We start from the raw sequence: 22260 nt of genomic DNA, 5'->3' as shown, positions 1-22260 counted from the left end.
CTTGACACGTATTGGACAAATTACAAAAGAGAACACTGTAAAACATCTGAGGTGTGATTTACTGAAGGAGGCAGCAACAGCAACTCAAACTCCTCTGAGCCTGAAACAAGGAGGAGCAGTCGGTGAGCTGATGAGTCCTGCAGGAGCTGCTGGTAAGAACAAGAAAGATGTTTGATGAAGTGTGCACTAAATATTATTTATTAAGAAGTGCAAAGAAATGATTTAATGGGATCATCAATTTTGCATGGCTTGCATGACAGAATCCAGCCTTAAACGTTGTTCACTGTGTGAACATGTGTCTTCATCATTTGATGTAATCAAGCATCATCGCATGCTTCAGTGTGTGCAGCAGCTCTGAAGCTGCCGGCAGTGAAGATCAGTTCATCTCAAAGTTTAACTGCCCATCATCTCCTCTCTGTGGTGCAGAGCACTTAAGATCAACTGTGTCTGTGTGGAGTGATATACAGTGAAGCTGAGTTGAGTTCTGAGTGAATGCTGTTCCATTTACATAAATAATGGAATACTAAAAATGTATAACAAAGCATGACAGTCATGATGTTCATGTTCTGACCTTTCACAGGTAAACTGGAGGCTGTTTGAATTACACAGTATTATCAAGGAGTCATCATGCATCAATGTTCAAACTCTGATAGTTCAAAATAAATTCATATTACATTTCAGGAAAAAAATAATTGTATCATTGAAATAATGATGTTTGTTGTCACTGTTTTTACAGAACAGGGAGTCAGGATGGTTCTTCTTGGACAGAGTGAGGACGACAAGACGTCTCTATCAAACTTCATCATGAGGAAGAGAGCTTTTACTGAAGATCAGAGAGGTAAAGCTGCAGTTCAAGACATAAATGTCCGAAGACTTCAAGCTGAAAGCAAAGATGTGGAAATGAAACAGAGAGGAGGTAAAAGTCAGAGCAGAGAGCCTCTCAGGTTGGTGCTGATCGGGAAGACCGGCAGTGGAAAGAGTTCCACTGCAAACACCATTTTAGGGTATAAATGTTTTGAGTCCAGAGCCAGTCGGAGATCAGTGACCAAGTCTTGCCAGAAAGCATCAGGAGAGTTTGATGGACGACCTGTTGCAGTTGTCGACACTCCCGGCCTGTTTGACACGACTCTGACCAATGATGAAATTAAAGAGGAAATTCTAAAATACATCAACATGTTGTCTCCTGGACCTCATGCCTTCCTGCTGGTGCTGCAGATCGGTCGCTTCACAAAGGAGGAAGAGGAGGCTGTGAAACTGATCAAGACACTCTTTGATGAAAATTCAGCAGATTTCATCATCGTTCTGTTCACCAGAGGAGACGATCTGGAGAATAAACCAATTGAAAGGTACATAAAGGAAGGGAGTGATGACTTTGTCAAACGCCTAATAGAAGAGTGTGGGGGGAGATACCACGTCTTCAACAACAGAGATGAGACAAACCGTGAACAAGTCAGAGAGCTGCTGAACAAGATTGACACCATGGTGACAGAAAATGGTGGCGGCTGCTACACCACAGGACCAGCAATGGAGAAAGATGTAAAGAAGATTTTGAGAGAGGTCGAAGAGCTGCAGAAAGAGAAGGAAGAACTTACAAGAAAACTAGAAGCACAGGCTGGTGAAATGAAACAGGACATAACACAAGCAATGGAAAATGAAATGGCTGACCTTAGACTAAAGGTGGAGGAGTTGTCAAGAAAGCAAGAAAAATGTAATGTAATGTAATGTAATTGTATCATGCAGTGATGAAGTGTCTAGAACACTCAAAATGAATTTTTTCTTGACATGAAACAAACGTTGACCTGTGGACCACAGTCAGGTGTTACATTACTTTGATACTGGACACCTGATGATCTTGTAGTTGTAGCTGAACACAGATCATATTCTTCATTATTAATCATGAGTACATCATCTGACACTGAGCGGTTACAGCCGTCATTTTATTCCTGGTTCTTGTAAAGAGAAGAACTTCCTGTTGTTGTACAGAGTGAACGACATCGTCAATGTGAGGCCTGTTATTACAAATACAGTGTTGGCTCAGATATAATACAACATATATATCTGATAATGAAAACAGAATAATGTTTTATTGTATTATATTGAAAGACTACACTTTACATAATCACTAGATCACAGAGGGCCAGTCTAACACTGACATTATGTATTATAGGTTGTCTGTAGTTATTTAGCACAATCCTGGAGGCTCATCTTCACCAGGTTTGTTTTATATCTGAGCTAATATTGAACTTTGTTATTTTCTGTTAATATGACAAAAGCCTTCTTGACTTTAGTAAAATGTAGTTTGTAGATAGTATTTACAGCCTCAGGGCTTTATCTGATAGGACAGACTAAGAGTGAAGGAGACAGAGAGAGAGAGAGGATGACATGCAGCAAAGAGCCACATGGTGGACTCGAACCCTCAGCCACTGCACACATCAGCTGATGTAGACTGAGGTGGTTTGAAGGGATCTGATTTGATTCAGAGGGAGGTTGCTGGGAGAGTGGAGGTGGGCTTGGTGGTTAGATAGAGCTGGATATTATTCCACTGACAGTAAATATGAGTGTGATGCTTCTGAAAGAGAGAGGGCCAAGAGGTAGGAGGGATATAATAAATCGAAGGGGCCCAGAACCAGTTTAGATGAGACGCTAGTGACTCCAGTAGAAGCGAGGAGGACGAGTTCTGTTAAAAGTCTGGAGTCAGCTGCCATCAGCTGGTCATTAATGATCTCTAACAAGACTGTCTCTGTACGGTGGAACACACCTGTTCACTCAGGTTATTGAGATTTAAGTCGGCATGAACCTGAGCTTTAAATGTTTTATCAAGTATTTTAGAGGAAAAGTAGATTTGGGATTGTATGAAAATGATTTAAACTGTTTGGATCTGCAGCTGGTTTCTTCATTATTGGAGTTATTGTAGCAGTTTTAGAGACGACAGAGAGAACAGACAGAGTTGACGTCTCTTACTAAGTATAGAGTGGTGGAGTGGGGGGGTGTAACTCTTTGATCATTATATGAATGGGGGTGCTGTAGAGGCTAAAATCATCATATGATCAATGTATTGTTTGTTTTGTTACTGCCACTTTCAAATGAAGGCAAAGTGCTAAAATGTAACAATTAAAAAGTAACTGAATCATCAAAAAAGTTTTCTTATAACTCGATAACATGTTTGCTTCCAACTCTACAAACTTGTGTGGGAATTTCTTCATTCTGATTGGATATGATTTGCTAATTGAATTCCTGTAATATGATATCATATTAAAATCTTGTTTTTCTGTTCAGTGTCTGAACTCTTTCATATCTCTAATAAAAGGAGTTGGAACAGTCAAAGTTTACTGTGCAGACTGGTCTAATGTATCCTCAGATATCTTTAGAGCAGAATGAGAACATCTGATGTGACTTCATGATGCAGATGATGTCCAAGTTGTGGTAGAATCAAGGAAAGATCAGATAATGTTCATTTATTCTGGTGAAGAAAACAAGACAGCAGATTAGACTGAAGTGCCCTACCCTGTCCAGAAGAGGGAGCAGTTAAACACTGAGTCCGAGGGGAAGGTGACAGGGGAGAGTGGGAATGAGGCACAGGTCGAGGAGGAGTCTGGGGCTGGCAACTTTGAGGGGTCAGTTGGGAAGCACAGTTGCGGCTGGGTTTGTGGTAGCCCGGTTTTGCTGCGGAGGTCAAAGGTTTAAAGGGCAAAGCACCTGACAATGCAGTCAAGCGAGGAAGCTGGTTCCACAGCAACTTGGTTGAGGCAGTCATCCCATTCCCCAGACTGCTGGAGAAGTGTCCTGGCTAACTGATCAATAAGCAGTGGCAGTCCTAACTTTCATGACGCCCTGGGCGAACCTCACCTTCAGCATCCCCAATAAAAAATGGACAGAAAAAAAACCCTCAAAATAACTTATTTAATAAAGTAATGGATATTTGGCCCAACATACACAGTAACGGCTACAATAAAACTATATACAATCATAAATACAAATAAGTACCCACAAATCCTTCATCACACAAGTACAAAAACACACTTAAGAAAGTATAATAATTTTACTACACTTTGTACAAGAAACACAAAATGAATACCAACCAACTTCTAGATATATTTTCCCCACTAACCAGTGACTTCCTGAAGTATTGATGGTGGCAACTTCTTCCGTCACTGTCGTTTCTAGGGAATACAAAGTCAGATCTTACCTGACTTGGTCCCCTGGAAACCAGTTGTGTCTGAATTCTCTCAGTCAGAACTGAAGGCGAGTTAGCAGGTCAGTGCACAGAAGCTCATCCTCAGGAGACGATGCTGCCCCAGGTGTTTCTAATGGAGAGCACAAAGGCGTTAGTATACACACATTATTCACAGCGTTTATAGTGAAGAACATCACACATACCCAGTAATAATAACATAACTGTCTGCAAAATGCTTTGCAGGGATGAACACACACACACACACACACACACACACAGACACACAGACACACACACACACACACAGACACACACACACAGACACACACACACACACTCACAGACATACGTGCACATAAACTCACCTGAGTCTTGCTGGGGAGAAGTAAAGGTGAATGGGTCTTCATGTTTAGGATCAGTCAGCATTTGTGGAGACGTGTGTGGCTGAGGAGGAAGATGGCTCCTCATCCCGGCTGGTGGCAGAGGGTGCTCCAAAATATTTAAAAAGTCCCCTGCATTTGCATTAAAATACAACATAAATGATCAATGCAGGAATAGCACAATTAAATAAACCTGTTATTAAGCATAATGTATCCAACTTTTAGAATAGGAAACGAATGAAAAGCACAACCTCCTTGGCTGATGGCTTATTATATACATGACACTCCAAATGACTCAGAAAGCTACAACACGAAATATCTATCTGTGCTATATACGTCTTTTGAATTAGCTTACAGAACTGATAATTCACTTTACTGAGCAGCACAGGACCCAACGTGATGTTTAACAAATAATATGTGAGCTTTCATGTTGTGTTACATACACATTATTAGGGTGAAAATAATCAGATATAATGTTTGCTAGTCAGTTGGACTGAAAACGGATGCTGTCATCATCTAGGCTACTATTATAGCCAGCAGTGTAGCAAAAGGCTAATAAACATACGAGTTAGCCTAATTTATGCTAATTAACGTCATTTCATCTCATTACATGCATGGTCACACTCATGAAGAGTATTTGACATGGCTGCATACTTTTATCCTTTGCTCGTTTCTCCTCTTCTTCTTTTCTCTTCTTCCTGAACTGGGCACCTGATGCTGTGTCCTCTTCTTATCTGTTTGTTTATCTGACACTCGGGAATCAACACGTGACCTCCCAACACCGTCAACCAAGAGTTCAGACTAAACCAATTCACCTTGTTTTGTAATATATTTCATTATTTAATCAAACCCCCAAAACATGTGTGAGACTACGGGCTTTTATTCACAATATTATTATGACTGAAATGTCCTTCATGCGGGAGGAAATCGTGATGATGTGATTGACTTTATCCTACTAACTGGATTAGTTGTGCACTAATTAGTACATCCCCTGCTCCACCGCCCCGCTACCTTCCCCACAGACTCTGTGAGAGACTCTCAGCAGCAGCACCTCGATAAAACAGAGGGCAACCAGCCTGCTCCCCACACGGTGTCATGACTTGACTGTAAATTAGCAATACAAAAACTGGAGGACATGAATGCATATATATATATATATATACATATATATATATATATATATATATATATATATATATATATATATATATATATATATATATATATATTTATATATATGTATATATACATATATATACTATATATATATATATATCTATATCATATATACTATATATATATATATATCATATATATATATATATATATATATATATATATAATATATATATATATGTATATATACCTATATATAATATATATATATATATATATATATATATATTTTTTTTTTTGCTGGCTCATGCCGCCCTATGCGGCTGCCCATATGAAAAACCGCCCCTGGATCTCACAGTAGAAACTCTGAAGTTCATCCTGAGTTTCTTTGGTCTTATTTGTTTTATACTCTCTCTTTAATACTCCTCTGTTAATAAATGACCATCATTTTTGACATTCTGTGTTATCTGAGCAACATTTTGTAATCTGAACATAAAGGATCAGTTTAAATGTTCGTCGTGTTTGTTCGTTCACAAATCTCAAGAAACTTTCCACCTCTGCTGTTACCTGACCGACACATTGTGACCTGAGAAGGAAGTTCTCATGTTCTGTATGTTTAACAGAATCAGGAGTTTACTTGAATGATGTTCAGCCTTCAGTTTTACTTTAAAGTGCTTCAGACTGTCAGAACAAGTTAAATCAGATTGATGAGGAGAGCTGCAGCTGGCAGGTTAGATGATGAGTCCAAAGAGTCTTTGACCTGTTATAATGTAATAAACCTGCTATCAATCTGATTCACTGATAACAACATGTTGCTGTGTTCCAAATAACCTTGAAACCATTTTCACCTTGTATTACCGACCTCCATTTTGTAACCTGAGAGAATAAATCATCCAGGTTGATGAGGAGTTTTTGTCACAACTTCTTAGTACAAAATGAAACTGCTCAGATGAGTGTTGGTGATTGATAACGTAGCTTTGTAGGTTAAACAATACCAACTATGAATCTTGTTGGATGACACATTTTAGGTTTCAACATATGAAGTCAAAACATTTTAATAATCTTTGGTCTCCCAGGTTGTTATTAACAGTATAAACAGCTCATGTTATATGTTTGCTTTGACGAGACTGCACACACACACACACACACACACACACACACACACACACACACACACACACCTGCATGAATATGACAGATGATATTAATGATCAGTGCTGTCGTGTCACTTCAGGACGAGTTCATCATTAACTCAGCTGTGTGATTCACATCATGTCTGGTAACGTCCTGCCCACTCTGCTGCAGTAAAGGTGATCTCAGGTGTGTTGGTGTCACCAGGGTGGAGTTTGATTCTGGACAGAGAACGAAGCACCTCGATGTCAGCAGGTGAGCAGACTCCACTCAAATATAAATCAAAATATAGAAACCAGTAAATAACAGTGAATACAGTCTCAAATTATAAACCTTCCGTTCCATTCCGTTTTCTACCGTTTTTTCCGTGAGGGTCGCTGGGATTTTTTATCCCCCTTTTTTCAGAGGGTTGAAATTAGGGCCAAGTCTCTAATTTAACAAATTAAAAACCTGTCGTGTGTAATCCTCAGGTGTGTGTGGACTGTTTGCAGCACATGGACCTGATACCTGATACCTGTCTGCAGTGAGGACACAGACTGAGCAGAGGAGACGGCTGATACTGCAGATTCACATTAAACTGGACAGAAAAGATGGCCGCCAAACCACGCAAGACTTATGCAAGAGCCAAAAGTGGTAAGTAACAAGTTCATGTTAATCAACTGAAACTCATTAGAGAATAAATCAGGTTTATTTCCTAATGAATTCAAATGTATTTATCAAATAATAATAATAATAATAATAATAATACATTTTATTTGTACAGCGCTTTTACAGCTCTCAAAGACGCTTTACATAAAACCAAAAACAGAGGAAAAATACATAGAGAAATAAATAAAAAGTACATGTAAGGACAAACAAACAATATGCAAGAAGCTGTGTGTGTTTGTGATTACAAAAAAAATGATTGATGGGGGGCACAAGAAGATAGCTATTATTGCAGGTTAAAAGCAGATTTAAAAAGGTGGGTCTTGAGTAATGATTTGAAGGTGGATGGGTTAGAACAGTCACGGATGTGTTTGGGGAGGGCGTTCCAGAGGGAGGGGGCGGCTATGGAAAAGGCTCTGTCGCCCCAGGTGCGGTGCTTGGTCCTGAGCGGGTGTGAGAGGAGGTTAGCGTCGGATGATCGGAGGTTGCGGGTTGGAGTGTGGTGGTGGAGCAAGTCTGTGAGGTAGGAAGGGGCCTGGTTATGTAGGGCTTTGTGGGTGAGGAGGAGGAGCTTGAAGTTGATTCGATATGGGACAGGGAGCCAGTGTAAGTGTTGTAGAACAGGGGTGATGTGTTCGTGGGAGCGGGTGTGGGTAAGGAGGCGGGCAGCTGAGTTTTGAATGTACTGAAGTTTGTTGAGAACTGAGTACAAATGTACCAAAAAGATATGAGATTTTTTGCCGTTAATTGTGTGGAACTTGTCTAATAATGTAAGTTTGAAAGAAAGTCGTGTCTAAACTTTGATGAGGTGGAGAGAGAGTTATTAACTGTGTTGTCAGATCCATAAACATGAATCACTCCTGAATCTAACGTACAGACTAAAGGTCAACAAGGAAGCTGATCTATGATAATCATAAAGATGATTACAGCAACAGTTAGAACAAGACAACAAACACTTCCTACTTTGCCTCTGCTGAAAGCGAGAGTCACAAAGTGAAGCTGCTCAGTATCACCTGTCATCATGTGAAGGGTCGACTCCCTCCATGTGAACACATGTGAACACATGTGGAGCTCCAGACAAGCACAACAAAAGAGGGAGTGTGAGAATATGAACAGAAGTGTTCACAGGATATAAAACCTTTTTTTAATCATGAGCCTAAAGTTGCTCAACAATTCTGTGGTTTATCAGTCAATTCTACAAACTTTCCTGCAGACTGGAACAGGAAGATCTTTGTTATATACTCTCATCTCCTGTTTGAAATGTCTGTATCCTCACTGCATCATTAAAAACTGTAAGACTGTTTATTCCTGATAGTAACACGTGTATTTCATGATCTGAAGGGAATAACTCCACAATTCTGATGTGACGACTTGTGATCAGATGTCACTTACCTGCTCTATATGTAGACAAACATCACTGCATCAATAGACTCCATGTTTCTACACAAAAACAGAAAGAACTTCATGTAGAACATTTGCTGAATTTACAAGAAGGTCCAAATAATGAAGAGTTAGTCAGAGACAGAGTTTCACAGAGTTTATAAAGTCAGACTAGAAACGCTGATCAAATGTGTGACAGAAAGAAACAGGGACAAGACGTCTTTACAGAGAAAGTTAAATTGACTAATTGTTCCTTTTCTTCCTCAACACCTGTCAGCGGGGCACCTCCAGGTGAATGTCTCTGTCACTGGTTTCCAGCAAAGTGAAGCTGCAGCAGAGTCAACAACAACATCTGGTGAGTCGAGTGTGTTTCACAACACAACATGCAAATGTATTAACATCTGTGCACATTGTGTCGACACTGTAGTTATATTGAAGGAGGTCTGTCACAGTAAAACTGGCTGCTGAAGGTGTAAAATCATTCCCAGATGTTTTATTAGTCGCTGGCTAAAGGAAGCTGTTACAGACTGATTTCAGTTTCCTGTCTGATGTTTTATTGACTAAAGCTGAACATGTGAACAGACACACATCTGTTCAGACTTCATCCTATACACAAATTAGTTAAACATTAAAGGTGCATTATGTAATTTTGAGGAAGATATTTGAAAGAGGTCATAATCTGCTTTTTAGGTTTTTGCCCTGACTTCATTGTGTTAAGAAGTTAGACTATGTGCTACCATGTAAAAGGTCTGCAGAGTGAAGAATAGAAGAGAAAACTCTGCTCTGCCTGAGTCACCTGTTTTGGAGTCAAGCCTCTATTTCTGAAACTTATTTGCATCACTATGTAACAGGTGTATATACCTATATATTTTTACATCATTATTATAAAATATATCCCCTCCAGATACACAGCTGCTACTGCTGTAGCTGTGTTATTTTAGATCACACTACTTTGCTCAGCATGACCCGCTCTACGCCTCTGATCAGAGCTTAATCACAACAAAAGTGATCTCAGGATACTTAGAGCAAGTAACATAGAGCAGGTTTTGACCATACTATTTAATCACAATGATGTGTGATGTAATGTTTCACACGTAATCAATCAGTTTGGTCTCATGCACTGTGTGGACAATCACTGAAGGACTGACAAGCTAAATCATCAATTCTACTAAGGCAGATGTGTGACTCAGATCAGAGGCAGAGTGCGGTCCTTCAATTCAATTCAATCTTATTCATGTATATAGCCCAAAATCACAATCACATTGCCTCAGTGGGCTTTACAATCTGTTCAGTGAACAACATCCTCTGTCCTTAGACCCTCGATTCAAGTGAGGAAAAACTTCACATGTTAACAGAAAAAAACCTTTAACAGGGTAAAACAAACAATGGAAGAAACCTGATGAAGAGCCACAGAGGAGGATCCCTCTTCCAGGACGGACAGACATGCAATAGATGTCACATGTACAGAAAAGAGCAACAAATCACAGTTTACAAGTTACATTAACAGAAAGTCTGATACAAGGTCCTTCATGCTGCAGTAGTTGTTTGACTTGAATCTACAAGGAAACACAGAGATTTCTGTGAGTAGTGTTATGTTTCACTTGTGATCACTTAATTTGGCCTTCTGCTCTAGTTTGAAATGATATGCCTTGCATCCTGGTCGTTTCCAATAAATCTGGATTCTTCTGGTGCCAGCTGCCCAAAGAACTTCTGCTCACATCAACAACGTGAGGTTCTGCTAGTTCCCCAGCTCAGTCAGCACCAGCAGCTATGAAGCAAAGCTTACCTGCTAACTCCACAATCTGAGGAACATGAAGTAAGTTAGCACTGAGCTGCTATCAATGAAAAGGAAAGGAGAACCAGTTTCCTCCCCCTGCTGTCTTTCATCAGACATTGCACAGCAAACAGAACTGTTCAACACTGGGATTCCAACCTTCTCCTGCCTGGCTCATCAGCCAAAGAATCACCAGCACCTTTTTATTCAAAGGAAGGCAACGTTTCTTAGATAGCACACAGCATAGCATAGCACGGCTGAGCACAGGACTTGGTTGGTGCTTGGTTTGATGCCCATGTTCAGTCTTTGTGTTTGTTCACTGTTGGAGTGTTATTGTGATCTCATGTCAGGTTATTGGGAGCTTGTTTTGCTTCACGGCTAATTTAACATTAGTTGAATGATGCTTCACACAGACTCGGAGTCTTTGTATGCTACTAATCATTTTCTCTAACCTGGCATCACACACATACACACACACACACACACACACACACACACACACACACACACGTGCGTCTTCAGCCGGAAGCATATCACACCCACATGTGATATCATTTCTCACTTTTGGTTTGCACACTTTTGGTAAATTCTTTAATATCCACTTTTATTATTTGTAAATAACAATACACTTCCACACTGTTTATAATTACATGTTAATTTTGTGCAATATTATGTTTATGTATATACGAGCCTATTGTATTTCTTACCTTTTTATTATAGTGTTTATTTTTGACTATTATTATTGTTTTTTGTGATATTACTGTCCTTTGGCTGCTGTGGCATTAAAACATTCCTCATTTGTGGAACAATAACTATTAACTGTGGATTATGTCAGGTACAACACATCATATACACTCATACCTGTTCATTCAGTCACCATGTGGAGTGAGAAGCTGTAGTGCTGCAGTGTGGGTCGTACCAAGAAGGTTAATGTGACCAAACAGATTCCATATAGAGGTGGTCTAACCTCAGACCACATCCTGCATCCTCTGCTCTGTGTGGGCCAACATTCAGTGAAAGCTTTATTTAATTGAAACAGTAACATTGTTGGTGTGTGAAATCAATGAATGCAGGTTTGACGGTATGTTTTCTTTTTCTTCCAGATGAAAGTGATGTGGAGCCTCTGAAGCGTGAAAACAGCATACACTTCCTGCCTCCCTCCAGTGAGTGAAACCAAGAAGTAGCTGCTTTAATGTTTCATTAATGTATTTGTACAATATTACTTTATAGAAACATGCACAAGATATAGAAACAGTTAGTTTTATTTAAAAGCTGATCTGTTCAATCTGCTTTAGTCTAAAGTGACTAAGTCAAATCAAAAGCTAGTAGAACTAGTTAAGTATTGCTCTCTTTTTTCTCTTTGTTTCCAGTGTCTGAGCTGAAGGTGGTTTTGTTGGGGAACAACTGGTATTTGAGGAGAGAAGTGGGGAACTTTATACTGGGAACAACTGAGTTCAACACTCACAAAGCACCTGACAGCTGTCTGATAGGAAGGTCAAAGATACAGGGCCAGAAAATGTGTCTGATCAACACTCCAGATCTGCTGCATCCCAAGATGTCTGAAGTCAAGTTCAGAAAACATGTAGAAACCTGTGAGAGACTCTCTGGTCCTGGACCTCATGTGTTCCTGCTGGTTCTACAGCCTGAAGACTTCACTGAGGAACACAAACTGAAGCTCTGCAGAGTCCTGAACCTCTTCAGTGATCAATCATTTGATCATTCACTGGTTCTGATATCAACACCCAGAGAGGAGAGTCCAGGTTCCACAGAAGACTACACCAACCATCCGGCCCTGCAGGAGATGATCAGGACCTGCAGATACGGGTCTCTGAGCCTGAAGAACCTTGATCTTCTAGAGCTCTTAACACATATTGGACAAATTACAAAAGAGAACACTGTAAAACATCTGAGGTGTGATTTACTGAAGGAGGCAGCAACAGCAACTCAAACTCCTCTGAGCCTGAAACAAGGAGGAGCAGTCGGTGAGCTGATGAGTCCTACAGGAGCTGCTGGTAAGAACAAGAAAGATGTTTGATGAAGTGTGCACCAAATATTATTTAATAAAAAGTGCAAAGAATTATTTAATGGGATCATCATTTTTACATGGCTGAATCTGAAAAACAGAATCCAGCCTTAAACGTTGTTCACTGTGTGAATATGTGACTTCGTCATTTATGTAATAAAGGCCTGCACATGCTTCAGTGTGTGCAGCAGCTCTGAAGCTGCCGGCAGTGAAGATCAGTTCATCTCAGAGGTTTAACTGCCCATCATCTCCTCTCTGTGATGGAGAGCACTCAAGATCAACACAGTTTGTGTGGAGTGATATATACAGTGAAGCTGAGTTGAGTTCTGAGTGAATGCTGTTTGATTTACATAAATAATGGAATACTAAAAATGTATAACAAAGCATGACAGCCATGATGTTCATGTTCTGACCCTTCACAGGTAAACTGGAGGCTGTTTAAATTACACAGTATTATCAAGGAGTCATCATGCATCAATGTTCAAACTCTGATAGTTCAAATTAATAAATATTACATTTCAGGAAACAATAATTGTATCATTGAAATAATGTTGATGTTGTTTGTTGTGGTTGTTTTACAGAACATGGACTCAGGATGGTTCTTCTTGGACAGAGTGAGGACGACAAGATATCTCTATCAGACTTCATCATGAGGAAGAGAGCTTTTACATCTCAGGGAGAAACTGAGAGATGTGAGGTCGACTACGGAGAGTGGAGAAATAAAATGTTAGCATTAGTGAAAACTCCTTCAGACATCTTCAGTCTGTCTGAGACACGAGTGAAGCTCTTGATGCAGGAGTGTGTGAGTCTTTGTCCTCCTGGACCAAATGTTCTCCTGCTGTTAGTGAATCCTTCTGAGTTCACAGAGAAGAACAGACAAACTCTGAAGTTCATCCTGAGTTTGTTTGGTCAAGATGCTTTAAAACACTCGATGGTCATCATCACACATGAGGGGGAGGAAATGACTCTCTCTGTGAATCAGCTCCTTAAAGACTGTGGAGGAAGACACTACAACATGTCTGAAGACACCCACAAGTCATTAATGAAGAAGATTAGGAGCATTGTTCATGAAAACAGAGGAACCTTCCTCACCTGCAGTGAAGAGACCATCAGACCAAAGTCTGGACACGATGTGGGAAAGATGAGAGAAGAAGGATCCAGAAGCTTCACAAAGGAAACGCTGGCTGAAGATCAGAGAGGTGAAGCTGCAGTTCAAGATATAAATGTCCGAAGACTTCAAGCTGAAAGCAAAGATGTGGAAATGAAACAGACAGGAGGTAAAAATCAGAGCAGAGAGCCTCTCAGGTTGGTGCTGATTGGGAAGACCGGCAGTGGAAAGAGTGCCACTGCAAACACCATTTTAGGGAGTAAGTGTTTTGAGTCCAGAGCCAGTCGGAGATCGGTGACCAAGACTTGCCAGAAAGAATTAGGAGAGATTGATGGACGACATGTTGCTGTTGTCGACACTCCCGGCCTGTTTGACACGACTTTGTCCAATGATGTAATTAAACAGGAAATTCCAAAATGCATCAACATGTTGTCTCCTGGACCTCATGCTTTCCTGCTGGTGCTGCAGATCGGTCGCTTCACACAGGAGGAAGAGGAGGCTGTGGAACTGATCAAGGAACTCTTTGATGAAAATTCAGAAGATTTCATCATCATTCTGTTCACCAGAGAAGACGATCTGGAGAATCAACCAATTGAAAGGTACATAGAAGAGTGTGATGACTTTGTCAAACACCTGATAGAAAAATGTGGAGGGAGATACCACGTCTTAAACAACAGAGATGAGAAGAACCGGGAACAAGTCAGAGAGCTGCTGAACAAGATTGACACCATGGTGAGAAAAAATGGTGGCGGCTGCTACACCACAGGACCAGCAATGGAAAGAAATGTACAGAAGATCTTGAAAGAGGTTGAAGAGCTGCAGAATAAGGAAGAAGAAAGAAGAAAACATGAGGAAGAAATTAAAGAGTTGAAAAGTGAAATGGAAGCACAAACTGAGGCAACAGAAAAAGAAATAGCTGACCTTAGACTAAAGATGGAGAAGTTGTTGAAAAAAAAAGGGAAAAAAAAGACTTGTATCATCCAGTGATGAAGTGTGCAGAGCCAACAATCAGAATTAATTATTTCTTGACATGAAACAAACGTTGAGCTGTGGACCACAGTCAGGTGTTACATTACTTTGATACTGGACACCTGATGATCTTGTAGTTGTGCAGCTGAACACAGATCATATATTCATTATTAATCACATATACATCATCTGACACTATGAGCGGTTACAGCCTCATTTTAATCCTGTTCTTGTGAAGAGAAGAACTTCCTGTTGTTGTACAGAGAGAACAACGTCATCAATGTGAGGCCTGTTATTATAAATACAGTACTGGCTCAGATATAATACAACATATATCTGAACATGAAAACAGAATAATGATTTGTTGTATTATATTGAAAGAGTACACTTTACATGATCACTAGATCACAGAGGGTCAGTCTAACACTGACATTATGTATTATGGGTTGTCTGTAGACTGAATGTTGCTTTGTTTTATATCTTTGCTAATATTTAACCATGTTATATTCTGTAAATGTGACAAAAGCCTTCTTGACTTGAAAATGTAGTTTGTAAATTTATTGGATGTATTTTGGAGAGAAAAGGTGGATTTGAGATTGTATGAAGAAGATTTAACTGTTTGGATCTGCAGCTGATTTCTTCAGTATTGGAGTCACTGCAGCAGTTTTGAGAGACAACAGAGGTGACGTCTCTTACTAAATATAGAGTAGAGTGGAGTTGGAGGGTCTAACTGACTGGTGGATGATATAGATTTAAGAATGAGGTGAGAAATATCAACATGGTTTTGCCTCCTTGATGATTAGTTGAATCGGGGAGCTGTAGAGGCTAAAATCATCATATGATCAATGTACTGTTTGTTTTGTTACTGCCACTTTTAAATGAAGGCAAAATGCTAAAAATGTAAAAAGGAAAAAGGAACTGAATCATCAAAAAACACTTTTTATAACTCGCTAACATGTTTGTTTTCAGCTCTACACAGCTGTGTGGGAATTTATTTATTCTGATCTAGATCTAATTTGTTAACTGAATTCCTGTAATATGATATCATGTGAAAATCCTGTAATTCTGTTCAGTGTCTGAACTCTTTATATCTCTAATTAAAGGAGTGTGAACAGTAAAAGTTTACTGTGCAGACTGGTCTAATGTATCCTCAAATATCTTTAGAGCAGAATAAGAACATCTGATGTAACTTCATGATGCAGATGATTTCCAAGTTGAGGGAGAATTGAGGAAAGATCTGATAATGTTCCTTTGTCACGGCAAAGAAAACAAGACATCAGATTAATCATAGAATCAAAAAAGCAACAGAGGATCAGACAGCTTCTCTCTGAACACTCAGCATGTTTCAGCTGATGTTTCATTGAGTGGATCCTCTGTGATCCTCTGTGATCCTCTGTGATCCTCTGTGATCCGCTGCTGTGTTGACAGTGTTTGTCCAGCAGGTGGCGCTCTAACATCAATCTGAAGTCAGTTTTAGATCTTCTGCTGCTGATCTGTGTGTTTTTAACTCTCCTCATCATTTACTGCTTTTACATTTTCTGTCAATGAAAAGCTTAAAGTTTGTTCATATGTTCATGTTAATATTACATAATGACGTCTCAGATAAACAACATTCTGATTTAAATCAGTGTTCTGAAGTGTTTCATTTATAAATGTAAACTTGTTTATTTGCTTCAAAGTTTAAAATCTGTTTAAACAGACAGAAAGTTTAATGTTCTTAGTTACATCACTGGGTAAAGTTACAGCTGGTGGAGTTATTTTAAATACTTTTGTGTAGTTAAATCTAAAACACAGCATCATATTTTATACACTGATCTCATGTCTGTGTGTGTAAACTCTACATCTGAAGAGTAACTAGTAACTAAAGTAATCAGATACATTTAGTGGAGTAAAAAGTACAATATTTGATTCTGAAATGTAGTGAAGTGGAAATATGAAGTAGCAGAAAACAGACTCAGTATTTCAGAAAATGTATTTAGTGGAAGAATGTAACTAAGTACATTAACTCAATTACTGTTCTTCAGCACAATGTTGATGTACTTGTACTTTACTTGAGTATTTCTTTACACCACCACTTCCACCATCAGCCAGTATTTGAAGTGTTACCACTGTTTGAACTCCTCAGTAAGGTGAGCTGCTATTGGCTGTCGTAAAATACACCAGCAGTCTAAATTACGTCATTACATAATTTGCATAAATGACCATGTGCAGGAGAGGAATAATGTTGTTGGAGAGACACAAAGTGAGTAAAAAACACCCTTAAAGTTGAGGTCTGTAGTCTGTAACTACTGTATTGTTATATTTACAAGCCAGGAACTCCATTCACATATTTGAATGTTCACAATCATCAATATATTGAGATTTATTGAATTTCTCGGTCTGATTCAGAGTATTTGATTCATTCTCACTGTAACATCTCTTCATACTCCATCAGCTGCTTTTCAACACAAATTTAAGCTTGCATTGCAGTTTGTCTCAAAGCTTATATTCTGTTTTTAGTGCTTCATTCTCACCAAACTGTTAGGAAGCTTCATTCTCTTCAAATGAGACTTCAAATAAATTAAAGCTGACAATTCAGTTTGGCCAGTTTTTCAACAAACCTACATTATTTCACAGTTTTCAGATATTCTGGACATTATTCAAAGTTTTCACAGCCAGAGATCCACATTTGGCTTCAGCTGGTCAGCAGGGAGTACATGTTTAGATGTTTAATGATGTTTACTACAAATTAACTTATTTAAGTGCAAAAGCTGAACATCTCCCGCTCTGACTGCAGCTGGGAGGGACTGATACACTTTGGGTCGGGGAGGGGCCTCAGCAGGACCTGCTGCTCGCTGATAAGAGCAGGAATGATGAGCGCTTTCACGTCAGAGTCTCCAAAAGTCTCTAATAACACCAAAAAGAGTTGATGGACTTTCCTGACAGTTTCTAACTTTGTGTTGCGGCAGAACTCAGCAGGTGAGTGAACTCGAATAAAGAACAAGAAGTCTGAGTCAGATCAGTTTATATGTGTTGTTGGTGGTCAGTGGAGTTTAGAAGTGACCTGAAGAGGTTCCACATTTATATGATGAGCTCATTAAGTTGTTAAACCATCGATCCGCCTCCTTCCCGTCCGGATCTGTAGCCGGGTCCCGTCAGATGAACAGAACCTTCTCTGGACGGGTCGTGTGAGAACTCCTCGTGTGTTCTGTCGGTGTTTCATGTCTTTAAATAAACAAACAGGAGAATTAACACGTGCTGATGTTTCTCTCTTCAGGTTCTTAAACCCTGATGTTCCCAGCAGAGTGACATCATGGGGGCCTCATCATCTGCTCCGTCTGGTAAGACCCTGAACACACCGTCACATATTACACATCATAAAGAACTGAGTCTTCTTTCCTGTTCCTGTGAAGAATCACTATCAGCAGTAGTTGGAAACTTACATTCAATGTTGTTCAGTTTCACTATAAATTACATGCAGTGAGTTCTTCACATGAAATTATACCTTCAGTTAACATAATGTTAAATGTGTTAATGTGCAATGTTCATATAAATTATTCATACGGGGCACCAGCCTGGAATCAGGGACCAATAACAGCTGCTCTGTACGGTAGAACAGAATTCATCACCAGCAAAACTGATCAATAATCAATGATACTTAAAAAAAAAAGATTAATTATCCAACTACAGTGACTAAACTAAACACTAGGAAACGTGTGTGTGTGTGTGTGTGTGTGCGTGTGTGTGTGTGTGTGTGTGTGTGACAGAGAGAGAGGACTTTAACATCAGTGTGGCGTCGACAGCTGAACACTGTTGTTTCAGTTCAGGTGAACGTGCTGCTGCGACGCCGGCTTGGACACAAAGTCGGACATGGATTAAGTCCAAATTTATTGTGTTCCCTAATTCACTGTTTTGTTCTTTCCAGTGGTGGAGCCAAAGATGTCTCCGAGGGCCCCAGTATCAGGTGAGTAACAGGAGAAGAAGAAAACAACAGACAATCACGGGGCAATGATTGTAAAGTCGCCACATTCAGCAACAAACCACGTTTAAAAAACATGCAAATTTAATAATGTTAATTTTGACCAGATTTACAGCAATATTTTTGAACTTTGTGATATTTACTTCTCTTGTAAAAATATAATGTAAATGTTGAATCTCAATCAAAAGAATCTAAATGTTAAATTTAAATCTAAATATTAAATGTTGAATCTATATTTTCTGTGTGCATCAGGAGCAGCTGCATCGTCTTTGAGGCGCAGCAGCTTTGAATTCCTGCCACCCAACAGTGAGTTAATCTGAACTGAGTCAGAAACATTCTGTCTGTGTTAACATCTACACTCACTGTTTGTAGATGGTGGATACAAACTCTCATGTTATATTTAAATATTTGTGAATTCACATGTTTCAAGTTGATGATGGATGACAGAAATCCACCTTAATGAAACTGTGACTTCCTCATTGATTGTAAATATGATACAAAGTCTTCACTGAGGAGGTTTTTCTAACGCAGTGTTTTCTCTCCAGTGTCTGAGCTGAGGGTGGTTCTGCTGGTTCTCAGAGGAGTTCAGTGGGGAACTTCATACTGGGAGAGACTGAGTTCAACGCTGAAGAAGAATCAGACCGCTGTCTGAGAGTCAGAGGACACTTAAAGGAGAAACACATAGTTCTGATCAACACCCAGGGGCGTCACACCTGTGGGGGATGTGGGTGTTTTAACACCACACTTTTCTCAGTGAGAGGGTTCAACACTTTTTCTGCAGTTTTGCACAAAGGTCTCACTACAGCCGCTCAGTTTCTCTGGCTGCTCTGTGTTTACGCTCGCTGCAGCTGCCTCCTCTCCCTCTCCTGTTCAGGTAATACCTCCCATTTACACATTCACACACGTACAGATTTATTCAGGAAACAGAGAGGAACCAGAAACAACATCTGTAACATTCTCTGATGATTATAAACGTTCACTGCTCCTCATATGTTCAGTATACAGGTCAGCACCAAACCACAGGATGTGTTTTATAATGTTTTTTTGTGTTTACAGCTGCTGATGTATGTAACGCTGTTACTGTGATGACACATGACAGTTAAATATTGAATCTGTGTCTATAATAACCAGATCCTGACGTGTAAATGTGACATCTGTCTCCCATACTGTCAACTTGTTTCATTAAATTTAAGTTTAAATATGGACAACTAACTTCATAATATATGAATCAGAATCAGAAATACTTTCTTGATGCCCGACAGGAAATTACAGCGTTACAGCTGCTCGCATTCAAAGTCAAGAATATGCAGAAAAATACTACTAGTACTACTAATAATGATAATAATGAAGAGTATATATGGTGCATATTTATAATGGTAGTCTGCTGCAACTTTACTTTTTTTTTTACCATTAAATGTTATTTTACACATTATCATATGTTATAATGTTCTGTCATGGAGTTTATCTCTTCACTGCTAACAGAACAGAAAGCAGCTCACTGCTTCTGCAGCTTCTTATCTTGATTTGCAGACTTTGTTAATTTTTTGTCTCCATGATTATTATTATTAGTACTTAGATCATTAAAAATCACTATATTTATAAAAACAACATTAGTGTTTTTTATTCACACAGATGTCACATTTACATGTCAGGATGTGGTTATTATAGACAGATTCAATATTTAACTGTCATGTGTCATCACAGTAACAGCGTTACATACATCAGCAGCTGTGAACACATAAAAACATAATAAATCCATCCTGTGGTTTGGTGCCGACCTGTATACTGAACATTTGTGGAGTAGTTAACGTTTATAATCATCAGAGAACGTTACAGATGTTGTTTCTGGTTCCTCTCTGTTTCCTGAATATATCCGTACGTGTGTGAAGAGTGACGCCGAGATCCAAAAGTGGCTGAAGATATGTTGATTGCTGCTCAGCGGCACCGATCCCCAGACAGGCATACAGATTCTCGGAGTGCTGTTATGCCACTGTTATTCTACTGACATATGACGGTATGTGCCGCTTGAGATTGTTACGGCACTGAGAGACTGTTGGATGGGTACCGCTCCCTGATGAATATGCAAATGTAATGCCACTGGGCTGGTGTGACGACAAGTACTGGCATAAATGTATACATTTTTTTGGTCTTTATTGACAATGCTAACTTAACACATGTCTAAATGCCTATAAACTACAGCTAATGAAAGATAACATAGCTAATGTTAGCCCAGCCACCGAAGCCAGTCTGACTAACTGATAGCAGAAACTTTGAGCCAACCAATTATGGCATATTATCTATTATGTAATGTCCTGCAACATAGATTTTATATAAAGTAATGTATTATTGTGTTCTCCTAATAATTAAAATCTGTCACTATTGTTTTGTTGGTTGGCTCAAAGTTTCTGCTATCGATTAGTCAGACTGGCTACAGTGGTTGGGCTAACATTAGCCATATTAGCTAAGGCTAGCTCTTTCTAGTTTATAGGCAGAAATGTAGACACATTACTTTACTATCATATCGCAAGAGTTCCACGTGTAATTACTGTCTATATGCCTACATCCCAACAACATAACATACATACGTTCCTTTACTTATGGTAATGTGTTAAGTTAGCATTGACAAAAAAAAATGTATACATTTACGGCAGTACTTGTCGTCACACCAGCCCAGTGGCATTATATCTGCATATTCATCAGGGAGCGGTACTCATCCAACAGTCTCTCAGTGCCATAACAATCTGAAGCGGCACATAACGTCATGTGTCGGTGGAATAACAGCGGCATAACAGCAGCATACCACTCTGACAATCTGTATGCCTGTCTGTTACTGTGATGATACATGACATTATAATCTATAATAATCACTCCTTGACATTTGTGTCAGTGAGTGGTTATTATAGACACAGATTCAATATTTAAGTGTCATTTATCATCACAGTAACAGCGTTACATACCCCCCCCCCCCCCCCAAAAAAAAAAAAAAAAAAAAAAAACACCACTACATCCATCCCCCGCTCTTTTGAGAAGCTTGCTACACCTCTGATCAACACCCCAGATCTGTTGCATCCCAACATGTCTGAAGACAGACTGACAGAACATGTAGAAACCTGTGAGAGACTCTCTGATCCTGGACCTCATGTGTTCCTGCTGGTTCTACAGCCTGAAGACTTCACTGAGGAACACAAACTGAAGCTCTGCAGAGTCCTGAACCTCTTCAGTCATCAATCATTTGATCATTCACTGGTTCTGATATCAACAACCAGAGAGGAGAGTCCAGGTCTGATGGAAAAATATCATCAACATCCACCCTTAAAGGAAATGATCAGAGACTGTCACTACAGGTTTCTGTGGCAGAAGCATCTTGAACCTGCAGAGCTGTTGACACGTTTGAGTCAAGTTGTGAAAGAGAACGATGGAGAACATCTGAACTGCAGATCTGACATATGGCCACCTGACAGTAAGTTAATATGAACCGAGTCAGAAATATTCTCGTCTGTATTAACATCTAGAATTAATCTGTTCTTATTTGTTGGGACAAACCAACTTTTTATTTAATTTTCATTCTGTGAGCTCGCTGGTGAATTTGTAAAACAGGAGAA

At 39.4% G+C, this 22260-nt stretch overlaps 2 protein-coding genes across 2 annotated transcripts; both read left to right on the top strand.

The window, feature by feature from the left end:
- Positions 1–814: 814 nt before the first annotated feature.
- On the top strand, positions 815–1722 carry LOC115582212 (GTPase IMAP family member 4-like). Its single transcript, XM_030418028.1, has one exon. It carries the CDS (start codon positions 901–903, stop codon positions 1720–1722), a length of 822 nt encoding a protein of 273 aa, XP_030273888.1. The 5' UTR covers positions 815–900.
- Positions 1723–12129: 10407 nt separating this feature from the next.
- On the top strand, positions 12130–16154 carry LOC115582211 (GTPase IMAP family member 8-like). Its single transcript, XM_030418027.1, has 3 exons — positions 12130–12612; positions 13205–14605; positions 16129–16154. Exons 1-3 carry the CDS (start codon positions 12156–12158, stop codon positions 16152–16154), a joined length of 1884 nt encoding a protein of 627 aa, XP_030273887.1. The 5' UTR covers positions 12130–12155.
- The last annotated feature ends 6106 nt before the right edge of the window (positions 16155–22260 follow it).

Source organism: Sparus aurata, chromosome 5 (assembly GCF_900880675.1).
Source record: "Sparus aurata chromosome 5, fSpaAur1.1, whole genome shotgun sequence".
NCBI lineage: Eukaryota > Metazoa > Chordata > Actinopteri > Spariformes > Sparidae > Sparus > Sparus aurata.
This window is presented reverse-complemented; position numbering and strand designations above follow the sequence as displayed.

Bases quoted from the DNA above. Each gene is read 5' to 3' on its own strand.
- LOC115582212 (XM_030418028.1), top strand. From the start codon at position 901: ATGAAACAGAGAGGAGGTAAAAGTCAGAGCAGAGAGCCTCTCAGGTTG.
- LOC115582211 (XM_030418027.1), top strand. From the start codon at position 12,156: ATGTCTGAAGTCAAGTTCAGAAAACATGTAGAAACCTGTGAGAGACTC. The intron at 12,613-13,204 runs GTAAGAACAAGA...GTTGTTTTACAG, and splicing joins GAGTCCTACAGGAGCTGCTG to AACATGGACTCAGGATGGTT. The intron at 14,606-16,128 runs GTGAAATGGAAG...CTGTGTTGACAG, and splicing joins AGAAATTAAAGAGTTGAAAA to TGTTTGTCCAGCAGGTGGCG.